At 40.2% G+C, this 23,871-nt stretch overlaps 1 protein-coding gene across 1 annotated transcript in view; it reads left to right on the top strand.

The window, feature by feature from the left end:
- The first annotated feature begins 400 nt into the window (after window positions 1-400).
- PLCE1 (phospholipase C epsilon 1) overlaps window positions 401-23,871 on the top strand; it is a 247,136-nt gene continuing 223,665 nt past the window's right edge. Inside the window, exon 1 of the mRNA XM_023754835.1 lies at window positions 401-1,931. Within this exon, the coding sequence (XP_023610603.1) occupies window positions 738-1,931 (1,194 nt within the window). The 5' untranslated portion in view covers window positions 401-737. The remainder of the gene's footprint in view (window positions 1,932-23,871) is intronic.

The raw sequence follows: 23,871 nt of genomic DNA, 5'->3' as shown, positions 1-23,871 counted from the left end.
TGAAATATTAAATCAGAAAAATTAATACCTAAAGCATTAAAACTAACCTCTTTTTTATCTTCAAAATTTTTTTTTAAATTACAGTTGACAGGCAATAGTATGTTAGTTTCAGGTATACAGCTTAGTGATTTGACATTTATGTAACTTACAAAGTGATCACCCCCAATAAATATAGTACCCATGTGACATTACACATAGTTATTGCAGTATTATTAACTATATTCTCTATGCTGTACTTTATATCCCTGTGACTGTAAAACTAACTTCTGATTGCAAAACTCCTTCCCCCAAATTGGTTCATATTTTGCATTAGCTTAGAATTATGAGTTCATTAAAAAATTCATTCAATTCCACAGTGTTTGACATTATCCCTTTCTCTTACAGGAAACATTCAAACTGGAATTTTAAATCATTACAAGTCAGTGATGGATCACAAGTTGCAGAATGCAATCCTGAATAGAATTCTTCGAAAGAATTGCTTTAAATAACAGAGGAAAGAAAATTATCCACCACTCTAAAACCCTGATCTAGAAAAACCTATTGCACATACTAGGAAGTTAAAACTGGGGAAATTTATCTGACTCTTAATGTACCTGAATCAAAGGAACTGTCGCTTTGTTTCTCAAAGGAATTTTATATCTGAGATTATTTTAATAGCCAATCATTTTATTAGAATCTTGACATGATCATCAGGAAGGAGAAACAGAACAGTCGGTAAAGCCCGTGTGTTGGTCAAGATGACTTCTGAAGAAATGGCAGCTTCTGATCTCATACCTGTGACTCAGAGAAAAGTGGTGTCTTCTCAGTCAGCTGCAGATGAAAGTAGTGAAAAGGCCTCAGGCGTCAGTGTTCCAAAGACACATACTCCTGGGCAGAGTAGGCCGACTTCTCATACCATCTCAAAACTGAACAAACCCAATGAGGAAACTTCTGGAAGCAACTTGCCTAGGATTCTCTCAACAACAAGGGGGAAAATCATGAGTGATGAGAACAGTAACGAAACGTGCTGGGAGAAAAACATGCCCGATTCTGTGAAGAACCTTAACGTGAACGGCAACAACATATTGGAAAACCGTCAGTGTGGTCTTCCTCAGAGCCAGTTTTACAAAACATGCGATTCTGTTGTAGAGGAAGGCCTGCATTTGGAAACTGGAATCCCTTCTTCCCTGGAAAGAAAGGTGTTCCCTGGGATTCAACTGGAACTAGACAGACCTCCCACGGGCATTCGTCCCTTAGGAAATCAATCAGCAACCAGCAGGGCACACCCCGACAGCGATTTGGCGGTATTTCACTTTCATTATGAGCTTGACCGAAGAATGTCGGACAGTGTCTGTTCCCTATCAGACAACTTGATTTTGGATGATTGTGGAAACTGTGTATCACTGCCTGATGTTGGTAGGGAGCAAAAGAAAAATTATATGGCATATACTTGCAAACTGATGGAATTGGCAAAAAGCTGTGATAATGAGAACAAGCAGCGACAGGGTGATCATTGTGACGCCTTGAACGATGAATACATGTGCTGTGAAGCTTCCTGCCGAAAGGCCAACGTGGTATGTTCTAGTGACAGCTTCTGCAGGGAGGGTTTTACTGATAGTCCATCTGCTGAGACTTTTCTGAGCCATTTTGAGGACTTCCCTGATAATTGTGAAGACGTAGAAGATTATTTTAAAAGTAAAAAGGAGCGATCTACTTTGTTAGTGAGGAGATTTTGTAAAAATGACAGAGAAGTTAAGAAATCTGTGTATACTGGGACAAGGGCAATTGTGAGGACTCTGCCTTCTGGTCACATTGGACTGGCAGCTTGGAGTTACATTGATATGAAGAGAAGTGGAAGCTCGTTGCCTTGTGGGAGAGTAACGGGCCAGCTATCAACAGTGCTGATTAGGCAAGATGGGAGCCCATGTCTGTCAGAAGCCCAGTGGTATCCGGTAAGAGTGAAAGTTTCTTTCGATCATTTTTTTAAGCTTGATATTTCAAAATCCAAATTTTCATTGTCTTAATTCATGTAAAATTTTAAATTCTGTCAAATTATGATTTACAGGGGAAGTATTTGTAGTTATTGGAAACAAGTAGATATAACAGTTACTCCAATGGATAGCTGTCTAGGCTGAGTTAACTCTGCAACAATATAGGTAACAAAATACGCATAGGTATGCCATCAGGAGTGGAGACATTACAGAGATTCCCTGGTTACTGTGTGTGGAATTATAAGAAAGAAACTCCTGGTAGTGGAAAAACTCTGAATTTTGTTGTGTCCTTCGGAAATATATGCCTATGTCTTCTTTTATTGTGCTTTTAGTTTGCAAGGCCGAAAGGAACTTAAAGTCCGGTTTCCTCCATTTTCCAACCAGCATTCCCAGTTGCTTCCCTCTTCACCTTTTTTGTGCCATGGACCCCCTTTGGCCATTTGGTGAAGCCCATGGACTCAGAATGCTTTTAAATGCATCGAATGAAATACAAAACATTATAAAGGACACAGATTATGTGGATATAAATTTATCAAGACATTTTTTGAAATTATGACACAGCAGGATAGGCACTTCTTTATTAGCACACTAAACGATGGTACCCAGTGACGTGCTAACTACCTTAACTTCAAAGTAGTGATGAATCTAGGTCAGGAATGGTTTGCCTGGGACTTTCCCAGTTTTATCATCCCAAGCATCTCAAGCCTGGGCATACAAGGGCAGTTGGTCACACTAAATATAAATACTATTGTAGGGTGTCTACTATGACTGTAATATATGGAAATATTTGTGATTTCTATTGGTGACAAGATCATAGCTGCTGCTGCTACTACTACTGAGATTTGTTGCCTATATTCATAATTGAAGGAAATGTTAAATTTCTAACTCTCACATTCTAGTGTTTCACAATTTCTTAAAAATTGGCCCTATAAATAACTACCCAGTCTAGGAAAACACCCTTTTTATTGAAATATAACTGGCATATTTTTACTTTCATCAACATCAATATGGTAGCTAATATTTGTGCATTTTACATGTGCCAGGCATTGGGTCAAATAATTTATTCTTTTTAAAAAAATATAGTTTTATTGATTTCAGAGAGGAAGGAAGAGGGAGAGAGAAATAGAAACATCAGTGGTGAGAGATAATTGTTGATTGGCTGCCTCCTGCACTCCCCCTACTGGAGATTGAGCCCAAAACCTGGGCATGTGCCCTGACTGGGAACGAACTGTGACCTCCTGGTTCATAGGTCAGCATTCAACCACTGAGCCACACCAGCCAGACCAAATATTTATTCTTGATTTCATGCAATCATCTTAATTCCCCTCTGGTATTGGTATGCTTATTAACACTGTAGTATTGCTAAGAAAACTGAGTCTTAGAGAAGTCATGTACCCTGTCCAAGGTCACTTAGCTAATAAGTGGTGTAACCAGGATTGTGATCCAGGCAGCCCACACTCTTAATTCCTCAAGATCTAGAAAGAAATAAAATTTAGAATAAACTTTTAAAGGAACAGACAAATTCTGTTCATTTCAGCACCTGTTGACTTAGTAGCCACATTCACTGATGCTTAGATTTTTCGGACTTGACTGTGTTTGATATGGTGCTTCTAACCCTGTTACATGTTTGAATCACAGTGTCCATTCCCCCCCACTCCTCCACCCCCAGAACCTCTGAATCAGAATCACTAGGGTAGGGCGCAGCTTGAATATTTTTTTCAAAATTCCTTTGGGTAATTCTGTGATTCTGTGGAGTCGAGAGCCACTGACCAGGAGCTTAAATTCTTTGGTCTTCATCAGGACATTTGGGGACTGTTTCCTCTGCCCTAAAGACCATGACACTGCCAGGGCTCTCAGGAGTGTCAGGCCTGACCAGGGAGCCTGAAGGCCCTTCTCGCTGTGCATTCGACCTACCCTTCACCCCACCAAGTGTTAGCAGGTTTGTTTTTACTTCTTCACCTGATACCTCATGAAACCTGAGTCACAGTCAAGGTGGTGTCAGTTACCCACATGCTCCCCAGCTCTTCTGACCGAATTCTGAATTTTGTCCATGCAGGGAGAAAAAGGTTCATCACAGCAATGTGTCAGCCCACTTAAAAAGGCAGCAATTCACATTCACCTGAAGTTGAACATTAAGAACACAATAGAAATTTAAATATAGCAAAGTGAGTGGAAGTAGATTGTTTGAGAACCGTTATCATAGTTCCCCACACACACTTATGCAGACACGAGGGCTGTGAATGTGCTATAAACTGCAGGATAACTTTTGGCATGCCTGTACTTATCCTCCAGTTCCTGCAGCCCTACCACTTCTGAGAATGTTCACAGGTCCTTAGCTTAAATCTGCCCCTTTCAGCCTGTCAGAGGCCCTGGATTGGTCATTTCCAATGAAAAGAACCGAAGAGATGAGTCAAATCATCTCCTCCCTCCTAGTCTCTGGAGGCTGGGAGAGGTCACCACACCTCAGTCAGAGTCAACTCCAGGAACTTCTCTCTCCTCTCTGACTGGGTTTCTGGGAGGTGGTGGGCATTTTTATTAATCCTTAACATGAAGCTGGGGGATAGGCTGACTGTCCTCCTGTCCTTTCTCAAGGGAGAGTTCTGAAAGGCAAAGACCTTTTTGAACATCCATTCCGTGGCAGGAATGGATCAGTATTTTCTAAAGTATGGTATTCTCCCTGTATGTTATGTTTTGTCTTGTTTTCAGTCTGGTGGAAATCCTTCTCAAAAGTTGATGAATTTTAGCCACTTTCCCTCAGCTCCTATAAAGTGCTTCCTTCAGCTAAAAAAAAAAAAAAATGCAGATTCTAATGTTATGCTTATAGTTCCAGTCTTCTGATTATTTCACACTAGAGGCCCGATATACACGAAATTCGTACATGGGGGGAGGGGGGGGGATCCTTCAGCCCGACTTGCATCCTCTTCATTCTGAGATTCCTTGGGATCGGGTCTAATCCAGCAGTCGGACATCCCTCTCGAAATCGGGACAACTGGCTCCTAACCGCTCGCCTGCCTGCCTGGTCACCCCTAACTGCCCTCCCTTGCTGGCCTGGTCGCCCCTAACTGCTCACCCCTGCTGGCCTGGTCACCCCTAACTGCTCTCCCCTGCTGGCCTGATTGCCACTAACCGCCTCTGCCTTGGCCCCTGCCACCATGGCTTTGTCTGGAAGGACGTCCGGAAGATGTCCAGTCTAATTAGCATATTACTCTTTTATTATGAACGTTAAATATATTTAACGTTCACTTTGCTATATTTAAATTTCTATTGTGTTCTTAACGTTCAAGGAATTAAGTATAGATGTGTCCCCCAATCAGACTGTAAATGTATTAAGGGCAAGAAATGGCCCTACTTTTTTTCTACTCTCCATAATGCCAAGTATATAGAAAACAGGACAATGTCAGACTAAGAAACACGGTCTTTGGAGTCAGTTGGCAAGGCCTCATGCAAAATGGGTGCCACTGCTCTCACTCCGGTCACTTATTACATACTTTGTCATGCACATGTCCCCAACCTGTGCTCTTGGTAGCTTCTGACACGGGCAAGTTTACAGCGGTATGAATTTGAATGTATGTCCCTTAATCTATGATGTGGTCGTTTGAACAATCCTCCCCACACATTTAAAGAATGTGTTATTTATCCAATTAGTTCCTTTGCCTCACTTAACTTTTTTTTCCTTGTGTGCCTTTGTCAAAATGACCCAATTACTTTATATTTGCACAGCTGTTCAGAGGAGCATGGATTTGAATGGGAGACATTAATGAGGATTAATGCTGGCTGCCTGACTAACCATATTGGTATCCTCCTCCCTGCTTGTAAAAAATTAAAACCCTAACCCTTATCCAGTTACAGCCACACTCCCTTTCTCCTGCTTTCAATTTATTGGCTCACAAAGATGATATATTTTGGCAAGTGGCTAAAGTGTCCAAGTTAGAGATTGGTTAAGGGTGTTTTCCCTTTTTTAAAAAAATTCTCTCCCTGCCTGAATTTTGGGGAGTTTAGGTACCTAGAGTTATTCTGAATCCGAAGTACAAGAAGTTCTGCCTCTGCTGGAACCAGTCATGTAACCTGAGTTCCGTGTGCACTGAATGATGGAGCGTGGAGGAAACGAGGGTAGCCAGGGCCGAAAGTCCACCAGCTCCTGTAATTACCGCTTTATTTATGTCCCTGCTTGGATCCACAAGAGGATTTAATGTACAATAGGTACAACAAAATAGAAAAAAAAAGTGAAGTTTTAAGAAATCAAAATAGAAAAATTATAAATTATAAAGGAAAGATAAAACCAGCTTCTATGTTGCTAGTTCCTTTTCTGCTTTCTTCCTTCTAAAATGTGTCTTCACGTTTTTTCTACTCTCCAATACAGAAAATTAAACTTAAGAGGCTATGGAAAATTTTTTGAGTGTTTAATATAAATACCTTCGTTGGTATTGTTGGTATATATGTCCTTGATTCTATATTTTCTGTTACATGTAAAGGGGCCAACCAATAACAAATTCATTTCCTTTGTAACTTTTATGGGTGATCAAATATCTGTTGAGCCATGCCGTTCAGTGTTGTTAATAGGTGGCTGGTGAAATAGCAACATGTCTTGTTTTCTCGTCTGGGAATTTGGTCTCCCTGCATCTTGGGTATAATTTGGACCTTGAACTAATTAAAATTTCACAGGGAACACAGGCTAAGCTGAAAGCCTCTGCTTGGTGACATGCAGGGCCTCCTCTTCCATGACTCAGGGTTATGTCAGGTTCATGACATGGCTATAGGAGGAGGCTGGCCCCTTCCTGCTGAGCACAGTGAAAGGGAATCCAGCTCCTGGCCAGTCCCTGTGCAGTTTAGTCACATCTAGTGCATCAGTGGAAAATGTGACGGGCCATCAGAGGCCAGCTCTGTGATAGTTGGTCAACTTTCACTTATTAGCTGCATTGGGACAGTTTAGGGTAAACTTACTTCCACACTGTAGTTACACCAGCTCTTTGGCCAAAAAATGGAATGAAAAACACTGACCCTGGTTGGACTGTAGTTGAAGAGAATATATCCATGGCCACTGTTATTCTCATGTTAGCCTTGGGACAGTACCAGCATTAGGACTTTTTATTCCTTTCCCCAGATACCCTGCATAATGGGAATTGGCAGCTGAAGAAGCTCCATCCCTGGAAGTGGGCCATGGTTAGAATGTGGCCTGAAAAGAATCAGAACCCGTGGGCAAGGATGGGACCATCAGATGGATCCCTGATCTAATCCACACCCTGCATTTTCACACAGGAGGCCCTCAGGCTGCCCATAGAATGACCTCTCCAGAGTGATGTGTGATTAAGAGTATCCCTCGCCCTTTGATCCACTCACCCTTGATCCCCTTGATCCCCTCCTCCAGCGCTGATTCAAGAACAGCACTATAAACCCTGAGGGAGTAGTACAGAGGTTTCTTCTCTGGTGACCAAATGACTCAGCATTCAAGAACTATCACATCATAGGGGGTACTAGGGGTGACCATCCCTTGAAACCTCTATGACTAGACTAATCTGTGGCTCAGGCAGGGCCCTCATGAAAAGTTGCTTTCAGACAATGGTGGCCCTGAAGAGCCCCATGAAACCAAAATGGTGCCCCGTCCATTGGTTCTTTGTTCTAGTGGCTGGCCTGGACACATACAGAGGCTCAGATTAAATAAGGGTCCTACAGAGTTCAGGCATCTAAGTCCCAAACCCCAACACTCGGCCCTTGAACCTCAGCCCCTACCCTCTCATTTAGGCCAGCACCCCTCAAACCCTCAGAAAGAGAACAGCAGAAAACCACCCCAGTCTTTAGCAATACAAAGACTATCTTTCAAGGACAAGGAGAGCTTATTCTTTGAAACCCTTGGAGGGAAGGAGAAATGCTTCAATTTCTTCTTCTTTTAACAGCCTTATTGACATATAATTCATATAGCATACAGTTCATCTCTTTAGAGTATACAATTCAGTGTTTTGGTGTATTCACAGGTATGTGCAAACATCACCACAATTTTAAAGCATTTCCATCAACTCAAAAAGAAACCCATACCCTTTAGCTATCACCTCCATTCTCTCCATCCCTTCCCCTCTCCCCCAACCCTAAGCATTCACTAATCTATGTTGTGCTTATAGACTTCCCTAGTCTGAACTTTCATATGAATGGGTTCATATAGCATGTGGTCTTTTGTGACTGGCTTCTTTCACTTAGCGCAGTGGTTCTCAACCTTCTGGCCCTTTAAATACAGTTCCTCATGTTGTGACCCAACCATAAAATTATTTTCGTTGCTACTTCATAACTGTACTGTTGCTACTGTTATGAATCGTCATGTAAATATCTGATATGCAGGATGGTCTCAGGCGACCCCTATGAAAGGGTCGTTCGACCGCCAAAGGGGTCGCGACCCACAGGTTGAGAACCGCTGACTTAGCGCAATGTTTTTAAGGTTTACAGTTTGTCTATATTGTAACATGTATCAGTACTTGGCTTTTTTTCTTTTCTTTTTTTTACTATATTCCACTGTATGAATATGCTACATTTTTATCTATTCATTCATCTTTTTGAGTTGATGGATACTGTGTTTTTTCCACTTTTTGGCTCTTAGGAGTATGTTTTCATTTCTCTTGGGTTTATATCTGGGAGTGGAATTGCTGAGTCATATAACTGAGTTTAAACTTTTAAAAAAGCAGATTTACAAAGCTGCTGTACCTTTTTACATTCCCACTGGCAGTGGGTGAGGGTTCCAATTGCTCCACATCCTGACCAACATTTCTTAGTGTCCATCTTTTTGCTTATAGCCATCCTTGTGGATATGAAGTGATATCTCATTGTAGTTTTTATTTGCATTTTCCTGAAGTCTTATGATGTTGAACATCTTTTCCTGTGCTCATTGGCCATTAAATCCTTTGTCCATCTTTTAAAATTGGGTCTTTTTTATTATTATTGAATTCTTTATATATTCTGGATATACGTTCATGATCAGGTATATGATATGCAATATATATCTAGATGTAAGTATAGTTGTAAATATAATGAGTGAAATTCAAGAGAGTGACAAAGAAAGTTTACAATTTTAATGCATAATAAAACTTGTAAGTAAGCTTTCAAGTAAAAAAAAAAATTTTTTATTAATCCTCACCCAAGGATATTTTTTCCATTGATTTTTCGAGAGAGTGGAAGGAAGGGGGAGAGACACATAGACAGAAACATCGATGTAAGAGAGACATGTGGACTGGTTGCCTCCTGGATGTGCCCTGATCAGGGCCGGGGATTGACCCTGCAACCAAGGTACATGCTCTTGACCAGAATTGAACCCATGACCCTTCAGTTGACGGGCCAACACTCTATCCATTGAGCCAAACCAGCTAGGACTCAAGTAAAATTTTTTAATCTTCTCTCCCAAATTCTCTCCAAACTCCAGTCTTTATAGTTTCTCCCTCTTCTTCTGCCTGTTGTTTTTCTTATTATCCAAATTGTGTACTCCAGACCCTGGCTGGGAACCAGATTGTCATCTGCAAAGTTGTGCATTGCAAGAAAGGCATCCAAGGCAGAGATGGTTGAGGAGGAGGTGACCACTTCACAGCAATACACTCCATCATGCACAGGCTGGAGCAAGGCTCAGCCTTGGGTGACACAAGTGAAATTCCTAGAATGCAAGATTTAAGGAGGCACTTACTCTCGGGGTCTTGCAAGTGCCAACCCTCCGCTTTCTAGTGAGTGCCTCCTTAAATTTTGAGGCCTAGGCAGCTCCGTTGTCTCACCCTAGTCCCAGCTGCAGATATGAGAGTCTAAGGGTATATATGGTTTAGAAATGCCTGTTATCGTCTTAGTTCAGGAATGGCCTTGCCTAAACGCCCATATATCTTTTTTAAAAAAATATATATTTTATTGATATTTTTACAGAGAGGAAGGGAGAGGGATAGAGAGTTAGAAACATCGATGAGAGAGAAACATCGATCAGCTGCCTCCTGCACACTCCCTACTAGGTATGTGCCCACAACTAAGGTATATGCCCTTGACCGGAATCGAACCTGGGACCCTTGAGTCCGCAGGCCGACGCTCCTATCCACTGAGCCAAACCGGTTAGGGCAACGCCCATATATCTTAATACAGATGTTCTTAAACTATAAGCTAAGAGTGGTTCCTCATTTTTAAAGGGTTCAAAAAATCAAAAGAAGAATAATATTTTGTGACATGTGGAAATTATATGAAATTCCAATTTCAGTGTTCACACTCATTCTTTTATCTATTTTCTGTATGTGCATTCTTCCTGTAACGGCAGGTTTGAGCAGCTGCAGTAGAGATTGTATGGCTTGCAAAGACTGAAATACAGTATTTATTATCTGGTCCTGTATAGCATAAGTTAGCCTATCCCTGGCTTAGATCATCACTCTCCACCTGGCTAATTCCTACCCCTCCTTCAGTCCTAAGCTTGGATTTCACATCCCCTCATAGTCCCTTCCCCCACTACAGACCCCAGTTCAGAGTTTCTCTGACAGTCAGTCTTCAGTGCATATTTCTTGAATTATAAATGAATTATAAATGAATTATAAATGAAGAAAGGTGGTTTTCACTCATGCTAATGTCTCCTTCTCTCCTTCCCCAGACCAAGTGAGGCAGGCTTGTTAGCTATCCTCTCGCTGACCCTCGGTTTATGTAATACCTGGGACAGAACCAGAATTTTCCACTGATATTCAGAAGGGTCTTTGTTAGTCCTGTGAACTCAGAGACCCATGCTTGTCACCTCCACAGACCTGGCCTAAAAGACAAAGAACTATAAGCTAAGAGTGCGTGGACCTCCTTGTTCTTGGCCCCACATTTCAACTGGCTGTAAAAACCCTTAGGAGCGTTTCCAAACATTTTGTATTTATAAGGGGACACCTGAGACTGCTGTGATCTGCAATGGGCCAGGGAGGAAAGAAGCCCTCTCCCTGCAAGATCCCAGAGCTCTGTCCCTGCCTTTCAGAACCCCGAGTTCTCACAGGCAGGGGTTTCACTGCGGGCCAGAGGGAATCTAGCTTCTTTTTCTCAGTGGTGGTAAGGGATGGGGTTGGGGGTAAAGGGATAGGGGCAGCATGCTGTGTTTGTTAGTTAGGAAGATCATTCTTGGAGTTTGGGAGGTATCTGGCCAGTTCCTTTAAACCATCTGAGAAGGCAAAGAATACATGTCTGCCCTCACTTTCTTTTATAGCAAAAAGAACTAAAATCCCGGGTCCTAAAATGACTTGCTTAAAGTCAACCAGTTAATGGCAGAGCTTGAATTGATACTTCGCTCTTTCTGGGGAGGGGGGGGGGGGGGGGGAAGATGCTGCCACCTTCCCCCCACCCCCACTCCCACCCTCTCCCCAGAAAGCTCTGCCATTAACTGGTTGACTTTAAGCAAGTCATTTTAGGACCCGGGATTTTAGTTCTTTTTGCTATAAAAGAAAGTGAGGGCAGACATGTATTCTTTGCCTTCTCTGTGTCAGACACTGAGTATATAATTTGCATATGTTAACTTAATAATTATAAATTGCACATTTCCTCTTAACTCTAAAAGCCCAGCATCTATGACTTCCTGATTTAAGTCCCAACCCTGGGTTTTGGGTGGAGTGAATATTCTACCTCTCCTAGCAATGCCTCCTGGAGGTTTGATTTGGAGAGAAACTTGTCACTCTAACACAGTGGTTCTCAACCTTCCTAATGCCGCGACCCTTTAATACAGTTCCTCATATTGTGGTGACCCCCAATCATAAAATTATTTTCGTTGCTACTTCATAACTGCAATTTTGCTACTGTTATGAATCGTAATGTAAATATCTGATATGCAGGATGTATTTTCATTGTTACAGATTGAACATAATTAAAGCATAGTGATTAATCACAAAAACAATATGTAATTATATATGTGTTTTCCGATGGTCTTAGGCGACCCCTGTGAAAGGGTCGTTCGACCCCCAAAGGGGTCTCGACCCACAGGTTGAGAACCGCTGCTCTAACACTTGGAGTAAGGGGAGGGCCAGGAGAGACACATTTATCCTGAGATGCCTGTACCAGTAAAACAGCAAGCACCTAGTGGGGACTGTGTGCCAGGCACTGTGCTTCCAGACATCTTGTCTCCTTTCATTCTTACAGCAACTGTCTCCAAGGTCGATATTCTGAACATCCCCACTTCATGCTCATTATAAGTAACGTGGCCAAGGTCACACAGTGTTAGGGCTTGGACCCAGGTCTGGCTACCTCCGAAGCGCATGCTCATCATCGCTCCTCAAAAGTTCTCTGAAAGATTCTGATGTAACTCACCCCTCTAACTTGGCAGAGGTTCTGTTCTCTTATTAAATGTGCAAATGTTGAGCTGGATGAGTCCTTGAGCTGTTTCTTTCTTCAAATGTGAGCTGGGCGTGACCTTTGGATGAAATGGGAGATGCAGGGAACAATACCAATTCTTAATGTGAGGAGTGTGTTGGCTATTGAAATGGCTAAGATTTATTTTTATGACTCAGCCTGCTAGGGGAGGAAACCAAGCCCAAAGGTTTGAATTTTTTACTGAATTGCTGTAATTTAGAAGTACATTTTAGAAGTTTTATAAGCAAGTAAGCAAGGACAAATTCCAAAGAAAACTGCACACATCTGAGTCAGAATCTATAGCTTATTCATGATCACGCTGAAATGACCAAAACTAGCGGGAACATAATTTAGTATTTTTCCATTGTAATTTTAAGTTTTCTGTGATTTTCAAGGATTCTGACCAACTAACCCGAGTATGAAAAATACTACTCAGTAAAATTTATTTCCATAGTCGCACCATTAAAATGAAGTTTTCATCTACTTCACAAGGTTGTGAGGCTAGAGAAAAAATTGAGCTGGTTTTGTATTCAAGTGCTTAACAAATATTATAAAATGTCCCTGCAATTATAACTTTTATCCTCTTTATTCTCTGTGGATTCAGAGTGAGGTACCTGGGGAAAAGGGACTCAAAAACTATTACGGAGCTAGCTGAGCAAAACTTGAGCCAGCTGTTTCCTTTCATAAATGCTGCAAGCATTGAATTGAACCTGTTCACTGAAACCCAACCCTTTGGTTTCCCTTTTGTGATTCTGGCCTAGTTTTAATAACTTCATTTTCAACTTGATATTAGGTAACTTTTATCACCGACACCTATTTTGTCTTGCCCCTCTGTTTTAATAGAATAAGGAATTGCTTTGTCAGTAGACCATGTTGGTTGCCTAGCTTCAGAAAGATTTAGCACCAAATTATAAACGGTGACACTTTAATAGTGAGAGTGGATGTGTCTCGAGAGCCAGCATGTGGGAGTTTGGCCATTGGAAAGCCCCATGGCTTCAGTTTTTCCAGATTGTGTACCCTTCCATCAAACAGTAATTTCTTAGCCTTGAAAAACTCTCTTCTAGAACAGGAAAAGTTCATTTGAGTTCTAAATTAGTTACCCAAAACTTATTTTAGTAGCAAATGCATTATTTTTCTTCTTAATGAGGCCAGAAAATGGCCTGAGGCCCTGGCTGGATCAACCAGTTCTCCTTTGGAGGGCCACAAACCAAATGAGGGCACCATAATGATGGTGTGGCTCGGGCATGACTGATATTTTGTGAGGGTAATACTATTATTGTGGCAACCATATTTTCCAAATAAAAAATTGGGAACATTTTATTGAGAGAGAGGAGAGAGGGGCAGAATCTTTTAAATTGAGACTGACCCAGGAAATCTAGAATGAATGGTCTTGATTAGTTATTGATGACATTATAAAGGAACAGGAGTGTGAGTGAGCTAGTGCAAGTCTAATTTGTTACTAGAGAAATCAGGAGCTTCAAAATGAGTGACTTGATAGTGGTGGCAAAGAATAGTCCATGTGTAAAGGCCATTAAAAGCCCAGAATGGAATCTAGCAAGTGTTTTCCTCAGAGTTTTTGTTTTTCTCTGTGTGTGTGTTTGTGTGTGTGTTTGTGTGTGTGTGTGTGTGTGTGTGTGTGTGTTTTTGCAAGAACCTGGTAGCTACCATGCTTTGGAAGTATGAAGGTAATGAAATAGATTTATTTTAAATATCAGGACATGCTCAGCTAAATAAGGGTTGTTCCTTTCTAAGGAGTCATGTTGAAAGGCTGTCCCCATTCTCCATTTATGCTGCCATTATGCAAAATATCTTAACACTTCGAGCTTGGATGGAGATTTAGAAACAATCTATTCAACATCCTGACTAATGCCACTTTCAGTCAGTATTGGTGGGTGATTATGAAGGATAAGATTTGTTTCATTGAGGGTCTTGTAAACTGACTGGAGGTGAGCAAAGGTAAAATGGTAAGTCCTGTATTCAACACAAGTTGAACACAAACTTGGCCATCGTTTTGCAGTCTTTCTCACTACATTCCTTCAGTGTTGATGAATAGTTCAGAGGCACCCACAAACCCATAATGCATCTTTGGTTTAGACTTAGCCTCATGAGCACAGGGCAGATCGAAATTTAGCCCATCTCCTCCACTTCTCAGGACAGGTGCCCTTGTACAGGGTCCAACATGCTCAGCCACACAAGGAGATCCTGGTAGTACCATGTGGAGTAGAATCAGAAGAGCTACTGAAACCCAAAGTACAATTGTTTTTCTCTTGGATTCATATATTATGTGCTCAGCACAGTGGAGTTCATTGAGTTTCAATGTTCTGAAATATAAACAAATTAAAATAGTCCAGTATGAATGCTTTTCTGGATGAATATAAAATAAGTATTTGGTGACCTAAATAAGTCTTGAGCTGGAAAGTCTATTTTCTGTAACTTTATTCAGTCCCTCATTTTATGGATAAAGTAAGTTTTTATACAGATGATGTTACTTGACTAGGTTCATCTAGCTAATGATAGAAGACACAGAACTAGAATCTGGACCTCCATATCTCCTCATCTCTAATAGGATAAAAATGTATGACACAGCCTGTTACATAGTAGGTGCTTAGTTGACATCAGCTGACTCTGAATCCTAATGCCTTTAGGGTTCCTGGGAGCTGCCCTGGAGGAGGTCATGGTGGGATGGTGGAAGCCGACATGCCTGTGCCATCTTTCATTTTTTCCACCAGTTTCCTAGATTGTTTTTACTATTTTCCCAGATTGGTTGGTTCACACTATATCGATGTTTTGTTTTTTTCTGTGTTCTCTGGTCCATTCCAGGTTTCACAGCTTATCCTGTCTTCAGTTCTTTAAGAAACTGGCTCATTTTGTTGCAATAACATTGTCAGTTCTTTAAGTACTCAGAGATGCCCTTTCAATTTGAATGTAGCCAAGTTTTGTGAGTTCATTTCTCCTCTCAGTCTAATTTCTTTCCATCCTTCACTTGGCAGGTAGCTCTCTCTGGTTAATGACCGTAAGCTCTTCAAAGCATACAGAGCAGCGGTGGGATCCCTCCCAGTCTCTCAGGAGGCTATTTTCCCCTGTTCTTTTTCTCTTATTTATGGGAAGCAGAGCCTAGTGTGAGACACTGAGCACAGCAGGAGGGGCCAGACCTGGCCCAGGAAGAGCCAGTATGGCCTGGACTACAAGGAATTGAGCCAGGAATTCCATGTTCATAAAATATCAGCATTGGAAGGGCCTTGGAGACCATCAGGTCCAGCCCTTTATTTTACAGGGAAGGAAACTGAGGCTCAAAGAGAGGCTCTGGCCTTTCCCAAGTCTGGTTAGGCATCAGTGTCAGAGCCAGGCCTGGAAACTTGTTTGCCCTCAAACCAACTCTCCAGATGCCAAAAACTATTTCTGACTCATAGGTATGGAGCTGAACTGCTTGTATTGTTAACAGTTAAGTTATTGACAGCTTAAAGCTCAATAGTGGTTGATTTCAGGCACCAGACTGCCTGGGTTCAAATTCTGACCCTGCAGTACTAGCTCTGTGACCTAATGAAAGTTACTTAACCCTTCTGTGCCTCTGTTTCCTCATCTCTAAAATGAGGCTATAATTTAGCTTTCTTCTTTGGGTTGTTGTAAAGATTAATAGGTTGTTGTACATTAAATGTTAACATACATTAACAAAAATGTTCTTAATTTTAAAGCATTTAGACAGTACCTGGCACTACTCTTGTTGTTTCTCAAGCCTCAATTTTTAACCAAAAATCTGTATTATTGCCCTATAAATAGAGATTTTTCTCTAGGGACTCTGATGGAATAAATTTAAATTGTGAGATATAGTGTCTAAGTGCTATAAGAGTAGCAGGAAAATTTGTATAGTCTGAGAAGGCTTCCTGGTGGAGGAGGTGGGTTATCCGCCAAGTCCTACCAGGAGTTGGGATTGCTCATCTTCTAGCAGTGAGAGAGCAAAATGTTCCATTATAAGAAAACTGACCATCTTTCTCACTTGGTGGAGTCTATGTGACTTATTCCAAATATAATGTTGATTTCAGAGGCCTTTTGCCATTTCACCTTAGCCATCTTTTTTCCCCCAAAAAATTACTTGACATAAAATTTAAAGTGATGTAATTTCTCTCCATAGAATAGAAATTTTCCTGTTTTATTTTCAGAACACCTACTGTGAAAATTTCTTTCTGTACTTTGCAAAAAGTTATTGACAACATCTGTTGATGTGAAGAGGCAAAGACCAGTTTGTTTGTTTGTTTATTTGTGTAGTTGGTCATTTTCAATAATGAAATAAATACCCATAAACTTAGCCAAAACGAAAGCTAGGGCTTCTAAGAGTTTATGTAAGTCAAAGAGATGATTGTGACAACCAGCTTCCATTTCACCCTTCTTCAGGAGAAAGTGTAGGCCAGGTTCATATAGCATGATGTGGTGGAGAAAATGACCAAGCTTATTAATGACTTCTGTGCTTCTGCTTCTAACTATTGCCAGTTTATGGGATGGAATACTTGAAAGAAGTTGAAGCAGAGTGTTAGTATTTATTTTAATGCCGTCACATGGCTAGGCAATGGAAACTTGTTGAAAAAAATCTCCTCAACTACTTTCTCAGATTAAGGAATTTAGAGGACCAAAGGGCTCTGAATTAGTAGTGGTTTGAAATGCACTATTTTCTTACTAATGGGACAAGACACCTGAATACACTAAATTAGAAGATGCTAAAGTAAAAGCAAAATCTAAACCAAACAACTAAAAATAAACATAAATGCTAATTTGTTCAAATAAGTAAAGATCCTAAGACTCAAATTGGACATAGCATTTCTACAATCATTGATTCATTCATTCAACAAATATTTATCAAACACCTACTACTATGTGCCAGGTATTATTAATGAGCTGGAGAAATAGTATTGAACAAAATAGAAATGTCCCTGCCCTCTTAAAGTATATTAGTTTGGATATAGGTTCTGCTGTCTTTAATAGTAACCAGAAATAAAAATGGCTAAATAAGATAAAGTATGTTTCTTTGTCACTTAAGAATAGTTACTTAAGAATAGTTCCAACTTGTGTAGAATATCTGTCCTACAACATCATTCAGAGTATATTTCTCTCATTCATATGGTCCAAGATGGCCCAACATTGCATCTTTGTTTTCAACAGCAGGAAGAAGGGGGAAGAAATGGTATACCCATTCCTTTCAAAGGACACACTCCAGAAGTTGTCCACATCACTTTCAAAAATATTCCATTGGCCAGAATTTTGTCACATGGTCACTACCTGGCTCCAAAGAAAACTGGGAAATATAGTCTTGATTTTGAAAGATCAAATTTAGGAATTCTATGGCCATGGCAGAATGGAGGACAAATGGGGTCTCTGCTATGTTCTAACAGAGGGAAAAACACAAGACAAACCACAAATAAATAGATATTATATAGTCAGATAGCAATGTGTGATAAATAAAGTTGGGTACAGAAATAGAGCATCAAGGGTAAAGAGGTGCTATTTTAATAAGAGAGGTAAGAGAAGAATTCTCCGATTAGGTAATATTTTGTCAGGAGGCATATGGGGAAGGTATAATTCTCCCATTTATACATGTTCCTAAACTCATGGACTTGCAGTTACTTAGGAAAAAAAAAAGAAATGGCAATTGCAGAAGAGATTTACTATCTTTCATGAGTAAGAATCATGCTTTAACATTTTGCCAGCTGCCTTGGTGTATTTGGTGAACAGATATCTGCTTCATGATGTTAGTTCATTTAAAGAGAAACAGATTCATCTGAAAAGAAACTGTGCTCATTAAAAGGATATATCATTCCATAAATTTTAGAGGAAAGCATACATATCCCAGAACTAGCAAGAGATTTCTGATTATGTGGTCAAACACTGGACAATCGATGCTGGACACCAGTGGGCATTATGAAAGTACATTCCTTATCATAAGAGCCCTAAAAGTGAAATATAAAGTCACCATTAGTAAAATAAACCTGAATTCAGAATTGAAGTATGCTGTGGCCATATACAGTCCATACTGCTTGAGAATAGTTAAGCATGCCAAACATCAATATTCTCATCGTTGTGATTAAAATTGAACAGTGACAAGCAAGCCACCTCCTATAGACCCACACTTATGGTTTATGGTCATCTGGCTCACTTCCTAGATGACTTTGTTTGCATTTTTATATATTATCTCCTTTACTAAAGCTTTGAATTTTAAAATAAGGTAATAACATATTCCTTGTAAGGAAATCATGGTATATAAAAATTTTTTAAAGTGATTGAGTCTTCCTTCCCCAATTACCCAACCCCTACCCCAATCCAAGTTAACAGTTTGTTGGTTCTGGTTCCAACCCTTTTTGTATGAATTCTATGTAGGTTTTGAGCTTCTAGAAGGCATGGCTTTCTTATTTAACTTTGTAACCCTTTCTACCTATAAGATTACTTTGCAAAAAAACAGATTCTCAATACATATTTATTTGACTTACCATTAAATAGGGCTTGGGAGGGAGAATGCCCAAATGGAAACCTAGAGTCTTGTGAGATACCAAAAACAGTGTTTTCAAAGTTCAGTTCAGTTGCATTTGGCAAGAAATATTGCTAATAACCTATGAAGAAGCACTCTGATTGGTATTTTTCTACTTGTTTCTTCCCCCTTAATATGAAATCATGAAGAGATAATAAACAAAACCTTGAGAAAAGATGTCTTTGATTCTTTCTCTCACTTCCTCCTTAGAGAGTGAAGGTGTAGAAAGCAGAGAGAGGTTGGGCAGGATGGGAGAGGGGCCCTAGTAATAGATAAGTCTCTTACTTTGTATCACCTGACTAAAATTTGCTGTGGGGTATTTTTATTGGGTAATTTCTTTTACAGATGTTTTTGGAGAAAGTTGAAATTATGCTGGTAAAAAATACATCTAAGACTGCACATTGCAATTTAAATGTATTTTATTTCCTTAAGCACAGGGCAGGAAACTCTTATTTTTCCCCCCTCCTTTTTTTTTCTTCTTAATTAAAAAAAAAGAACAAAAAGAAAATCCAAAGTCCAAAGTGTCTTTTGCTACCTGGGCTGAAAAACTAATTATTGCTTTGGGAATAAAGATAGTGAACGTCATGTCTCATTCCTCATTATTCAGTAGTTTCCTTTATATAAAGAACAATGACTTTGGAAGACTAAAAAAATATATAGTCTTAAGGTGTGATTCGTATTATTTCCCCAAGGTTTCATTTTTACTTTATTATCCTCCAGCTTCATGACTAAATGCTTATTTGGTGCTTGCAAATTGAAACAGCCTGGAGTACAATAAGCCATTTGCCGTTCCTGATTAATGGCCCTGGATATGCTTTTAATTCCTCCCACTGAACCTGCAATGTACTGTCCCAAGCTGTGCGTTCTGAGGGGAAAACTTTGGGAAGGACCTCCATTTCTTTGAGTTTTCATAACAGTGGAATGTGTTACACAGGCTGGGCTCTGGAAGCAGTCCTGGCTCCACTGTTAACTTGCACTGGGAGCCTTCGGCAATTTACTTTACTTGATCTCCCTAAGCCTTTGCTTTTCTCACCTGTAAAAAGAGAATAATGAAAAGAACACCTAACGCAGGGACTTCTGAGGATTGGATCACTGAGAAACTACTAAGGATAGAACATAGAAATTGTTTCAACAAATTTTAGCTGCGGTTCTTAGGATTATGACGATGGCTACTAAAAATAGTGAGTTGTGAAGTTCTATAGTAGAGGAATGTGCTCTCTACATCTGGACAAATAGTGTACACAATACCAGTATCCTATTTAGCACAATGATATTTTACTCTGCTAAGTGGTAGTTGTTTATACTCCATTGTCCCTCCTAGACTGTACATTTCCTAACCCGTTCTTACATATTAGCCTTTGCATGTGCCAGGAGACTTTCAGGTTAGCTTGCATTGAGCAGGCCCTCAAGAAAGGTTTATTGAATTGCGCTGAGAAGTTATAGGTGGGGGATTGGGTTCCAGAGTGAGGGCACTGTCCTAGAAATATCCTCACAGTTGTTGAGGGAAGGCCAGGCATAGGGGGTTGGGATTTCATATTCCAACCAGGAACTAGGGTTGCCAAGGTGCTAGTCACCATAGCAAGAAATAGCCTTCTAGTCTCTGAATGAATTTGAATAGTAGAGCAGATTTGGAAAACAGAAGTTAGTCCATTTTACAGGGTGGCCTCCTTCCTTCCTTCCTTCCTTCCTTCCTTCCTTCCTTCCTTCCTTCCTTCCTTCCTTCCTTCCTTCCTTCCTTTCTCTCTCTCTCTCTCTCTCTCTCTCTCTCTCTCTCTCTCTCTCTCTCTCTCCTTTCTTTCTTTTTCTTTTGCCTAGTAAATATTTTAAATTATAAAAAGTACACATTCAGAACTTGAGATTCAGATTTGTAAATTGCCAGAATCCTAGTTGAAGAAATAGGCAGTCAGAGTGTCAGTACAAGTGATCAAATCCTCAAGTGAAAAATGCAAGTCTGAGAGTCTCAGGATGTAATTAAGAAAGTCTTACTAGTACATCCTGAGGGGTAGGGAGGGTCAGCTCTACGAGCCTTAGCTATAATGACGTTGCCCTCACTCGTCTCTCCAGCCAACAAGGATAAAATCAAACCTAACAACCTGAGAAAAAGTCCAAATTCTCCGCAAGGTCTGTAAGTGAAGAGGTGACAGATCCTCCCTGCTAAGCCCTTGGGCTCCAAGGAGAGTTTGGGAAGAGAGAGAGAGAGACCAACATTAAATTAATCTCCACAATTGTTGCCTTTCCCTGTAATGGCTAATGCTATCTTTACCCCACCTTATCTTCATTAAATCTTTGATTTCCTTCTACCCCTCAGACTGGTGCTTTTCAAGGATTTCTGTTAAGAATTCCAAATGTCCCCATTGTCATTCTCAAACATAACATAACAGTATTTAATAATGATGACTAAATGCCTTCTATGTGGCCAGTGCTGTATAGAGGGCTGTCTTATTATGATCTCTGTTCACCCTACTCTTATTTTTGAAGCCCTTTCTTGTACCATATAAACCATATTAAATATAGCGTTTGCTTTACATTTTTGAAGGGATTTTTATAATTTTGAGGCTTTTAAATAATAAATTACTTGGTTCCTGTGGTTTTAGCTGTGTTAACTAATTGACGTGATGTTACTTACCTTTGGAGAAAATTTCACTTATTCATTAATCTTGACATAGTTTTCTTTCATATTTTAGCTAATAAACTATTTCTTCATGGCTTAATTATTTTTCCAAGCCCTTAAAAATTTATTAGCTGTAGGCATGCTATGATGAACAACACAAGACAGACCCAGTTTCTGCTTTCATGGAAATGAAAGACACACCACTAGGTGAAACAAGAGGTCCCATGGAAGGGTGGATAGCACCTCATTGTTGCACAGTCTCTTACAATTGCAGAAGATGAGAAAGTACATATGTGATTGTCTATTCTGTGAAGGACACTGGTCAGCTGTTTGCCAAACCTATTTTCCCTTCCTCTTCAGCTCCCAGCTAGACCATGTTCCCAGACTCCCTTGCAGCCACATGCTTGAGTTTTGGCCAGTAGAGTGTGGATTGAAGTAAAGTTCACCACCTTTAGGTGGGCACATTAAAAAAACCTCCTGGCCGATCCTCTATGATGTCTCTCTTTTTCCATCTGCTTGCTGGAGGTGAAGGAATGGAGGTCCAGGAGAGGTGAAGGGAGAGAGGCAAAGAGCCTGGCTCCTGAATCATCCCTTGTAAATCTGCCTGCTGAGCATCACAGCTGACTGTGTGAGTGTGAAATAAGCTACTTTTTGAAGTCCCTGAGAGTTCAGGGTTTATCTCTTACAGTAGTCAGAATTACCTTAGCCATTCATTAATAACATTCCCCTATAGTGTTTTTAGTCCATTGGGGTGAACAGAGAAAAATTAAAGGACCACACAAATTATTCAGGTGAAATTAAAATGCCTTGCTCAATCAGAGAATTCAAGGGCAAGCCTAAATAGATTGCAGTCACTTTTGAAGAGCTGAAGTTTGAAAGCTGTGATCTGAAAGAGGAATATGAATCATCTATATGTCTCTATATATAAAAGCCTAAGCGACTGAACAACCGGTCGACCGGTCACTATGACACACACTGACCACCAGGGAACAGATGCTCAATGCCCAGGATCGGGCTCCCTCCTGTCTGGATCGGGCCTGTGGGGATTGGGCTCCCTCCTGTCTGGATTGTGCCTGCGGGGATCGGGCCTGCAGGGATGGGGCCGAAACTGGCTATCTGATATCCCCCGAGGGATCCCGGATTGCAAGAGGGCGCAGGCCAGGCCAAGGGACCCCACTGGTGCACGAATCCATGCACCCGGCCTCTAGTTTAATTATAAAAGGAGACAGTAAAATAATGGGGATAATAGTTGGCCCTATATCATAGACTGTTCTGAGGATTAAGTTAATGTTATATTCTAAATAAGCTAGTAATTACATATATAAATTACTAATAAAAAATAGAGCATTGCCTGAATCATAGCAAATGTTTATTATTTTTATTGTTTTACTTTTAAGTTATACTTCTTGGGTTCAAATCCTGGCTCTGCCTCTTTCTTGTAATCTGGACAAGGTACTGAACATCTCTGAGCTTCAGTTTCCCTACCTATCAAATGGAGATGCTGTGATACTTGTCTTTCTCTGACTGGCTTATTTTGCTTGATCACTCATATATGGGATCTAATGAACAAAATAAACTGATGAGCAAAATAGATCTAGATACATAGAAGCATAGAACAAACTGATGATTCTCAAAGGGAAACCGGGGGCTGAGGGATGGTGGGAGGAGAGGAATAGATTATCGAAAGAACTTATATGCATACTTGTATAACCCATGGACATAGACAATAGTGTGATGAAGGTCTGGGGGTAAGGTGGGAGGGTGTGGAGTGGATGGGGTCAATGGGCAGAAAAAGGGAGAGGACATCTGTAATACTTTCAACCATAAAGCTAAATTTTTTAAAGAAGTGGAGATAGCTAGTAATACATACCTCATAGAGTTATGAGCAGTTATGAGATAATTTATGGATCTCTCCTCAGTAACTCAGGTAGTGCATAAATTTATGGCCTTTCTCTTCAAGCTGTTTTAGAGCATCTTTTACCTTGAGCTGTCACTGTTAAGCTCCATATGGATACTCTGATCCGTACTCATAGTGCATCTTACTATCATTTAGGAAGGCAAGCCATGCATACAGAATTAAATAACCATTCAAGGCATTATGCAGTATCTGAATTGTATCATTGTTGTGGCCATATATCAGTTTGAAGTATCAAAGGACCTTTGAATCCATCCTGAGGTGCTGACCAACTCAGTAGTCTATATCAGTAGATTTCTGTAGTTTGGCTACTCTGTGGATATCTGTATAGCAAGATTATACACACACACACACACACACACACACACACACGGTGCAAAAGTAGGGTTACTATTGTAAATATGCTAAACAGTTTATTCTTCTATTATTATTTATTAATGTATTATTTTCATACAACTGTAAATCTACTTTTACTCATTGTTTCTTTAAATAAACTTCCTACCCTTTTCTCTTAGCCTTCTCCTTCTGGTTTTCCATAATATACATATTATTTCTCTTAATG

The sequence above is a fragment of the Myotis lucifugus genome, unplaced genomic scaffold, assembly GCF_000147115.1.
Source record: "Myotis lucifugus unplaced genomic scaffold, Myoluc2.0 scaffold_66, whole genome shotgun sequence".
Classification (NCBI taxonomy): domain Eukaryota; kingdom Metazoa; phylum Chordata; class Mammalia; order Chiroptera; family Vespertilionidae; genus Myotis; species Myotis lucifugus.
The sequence above is the reverse complement of the archived record's forward strand: the minus strand, read 5'-3'. Positions and strand labels throughout refer to the sequence as shown.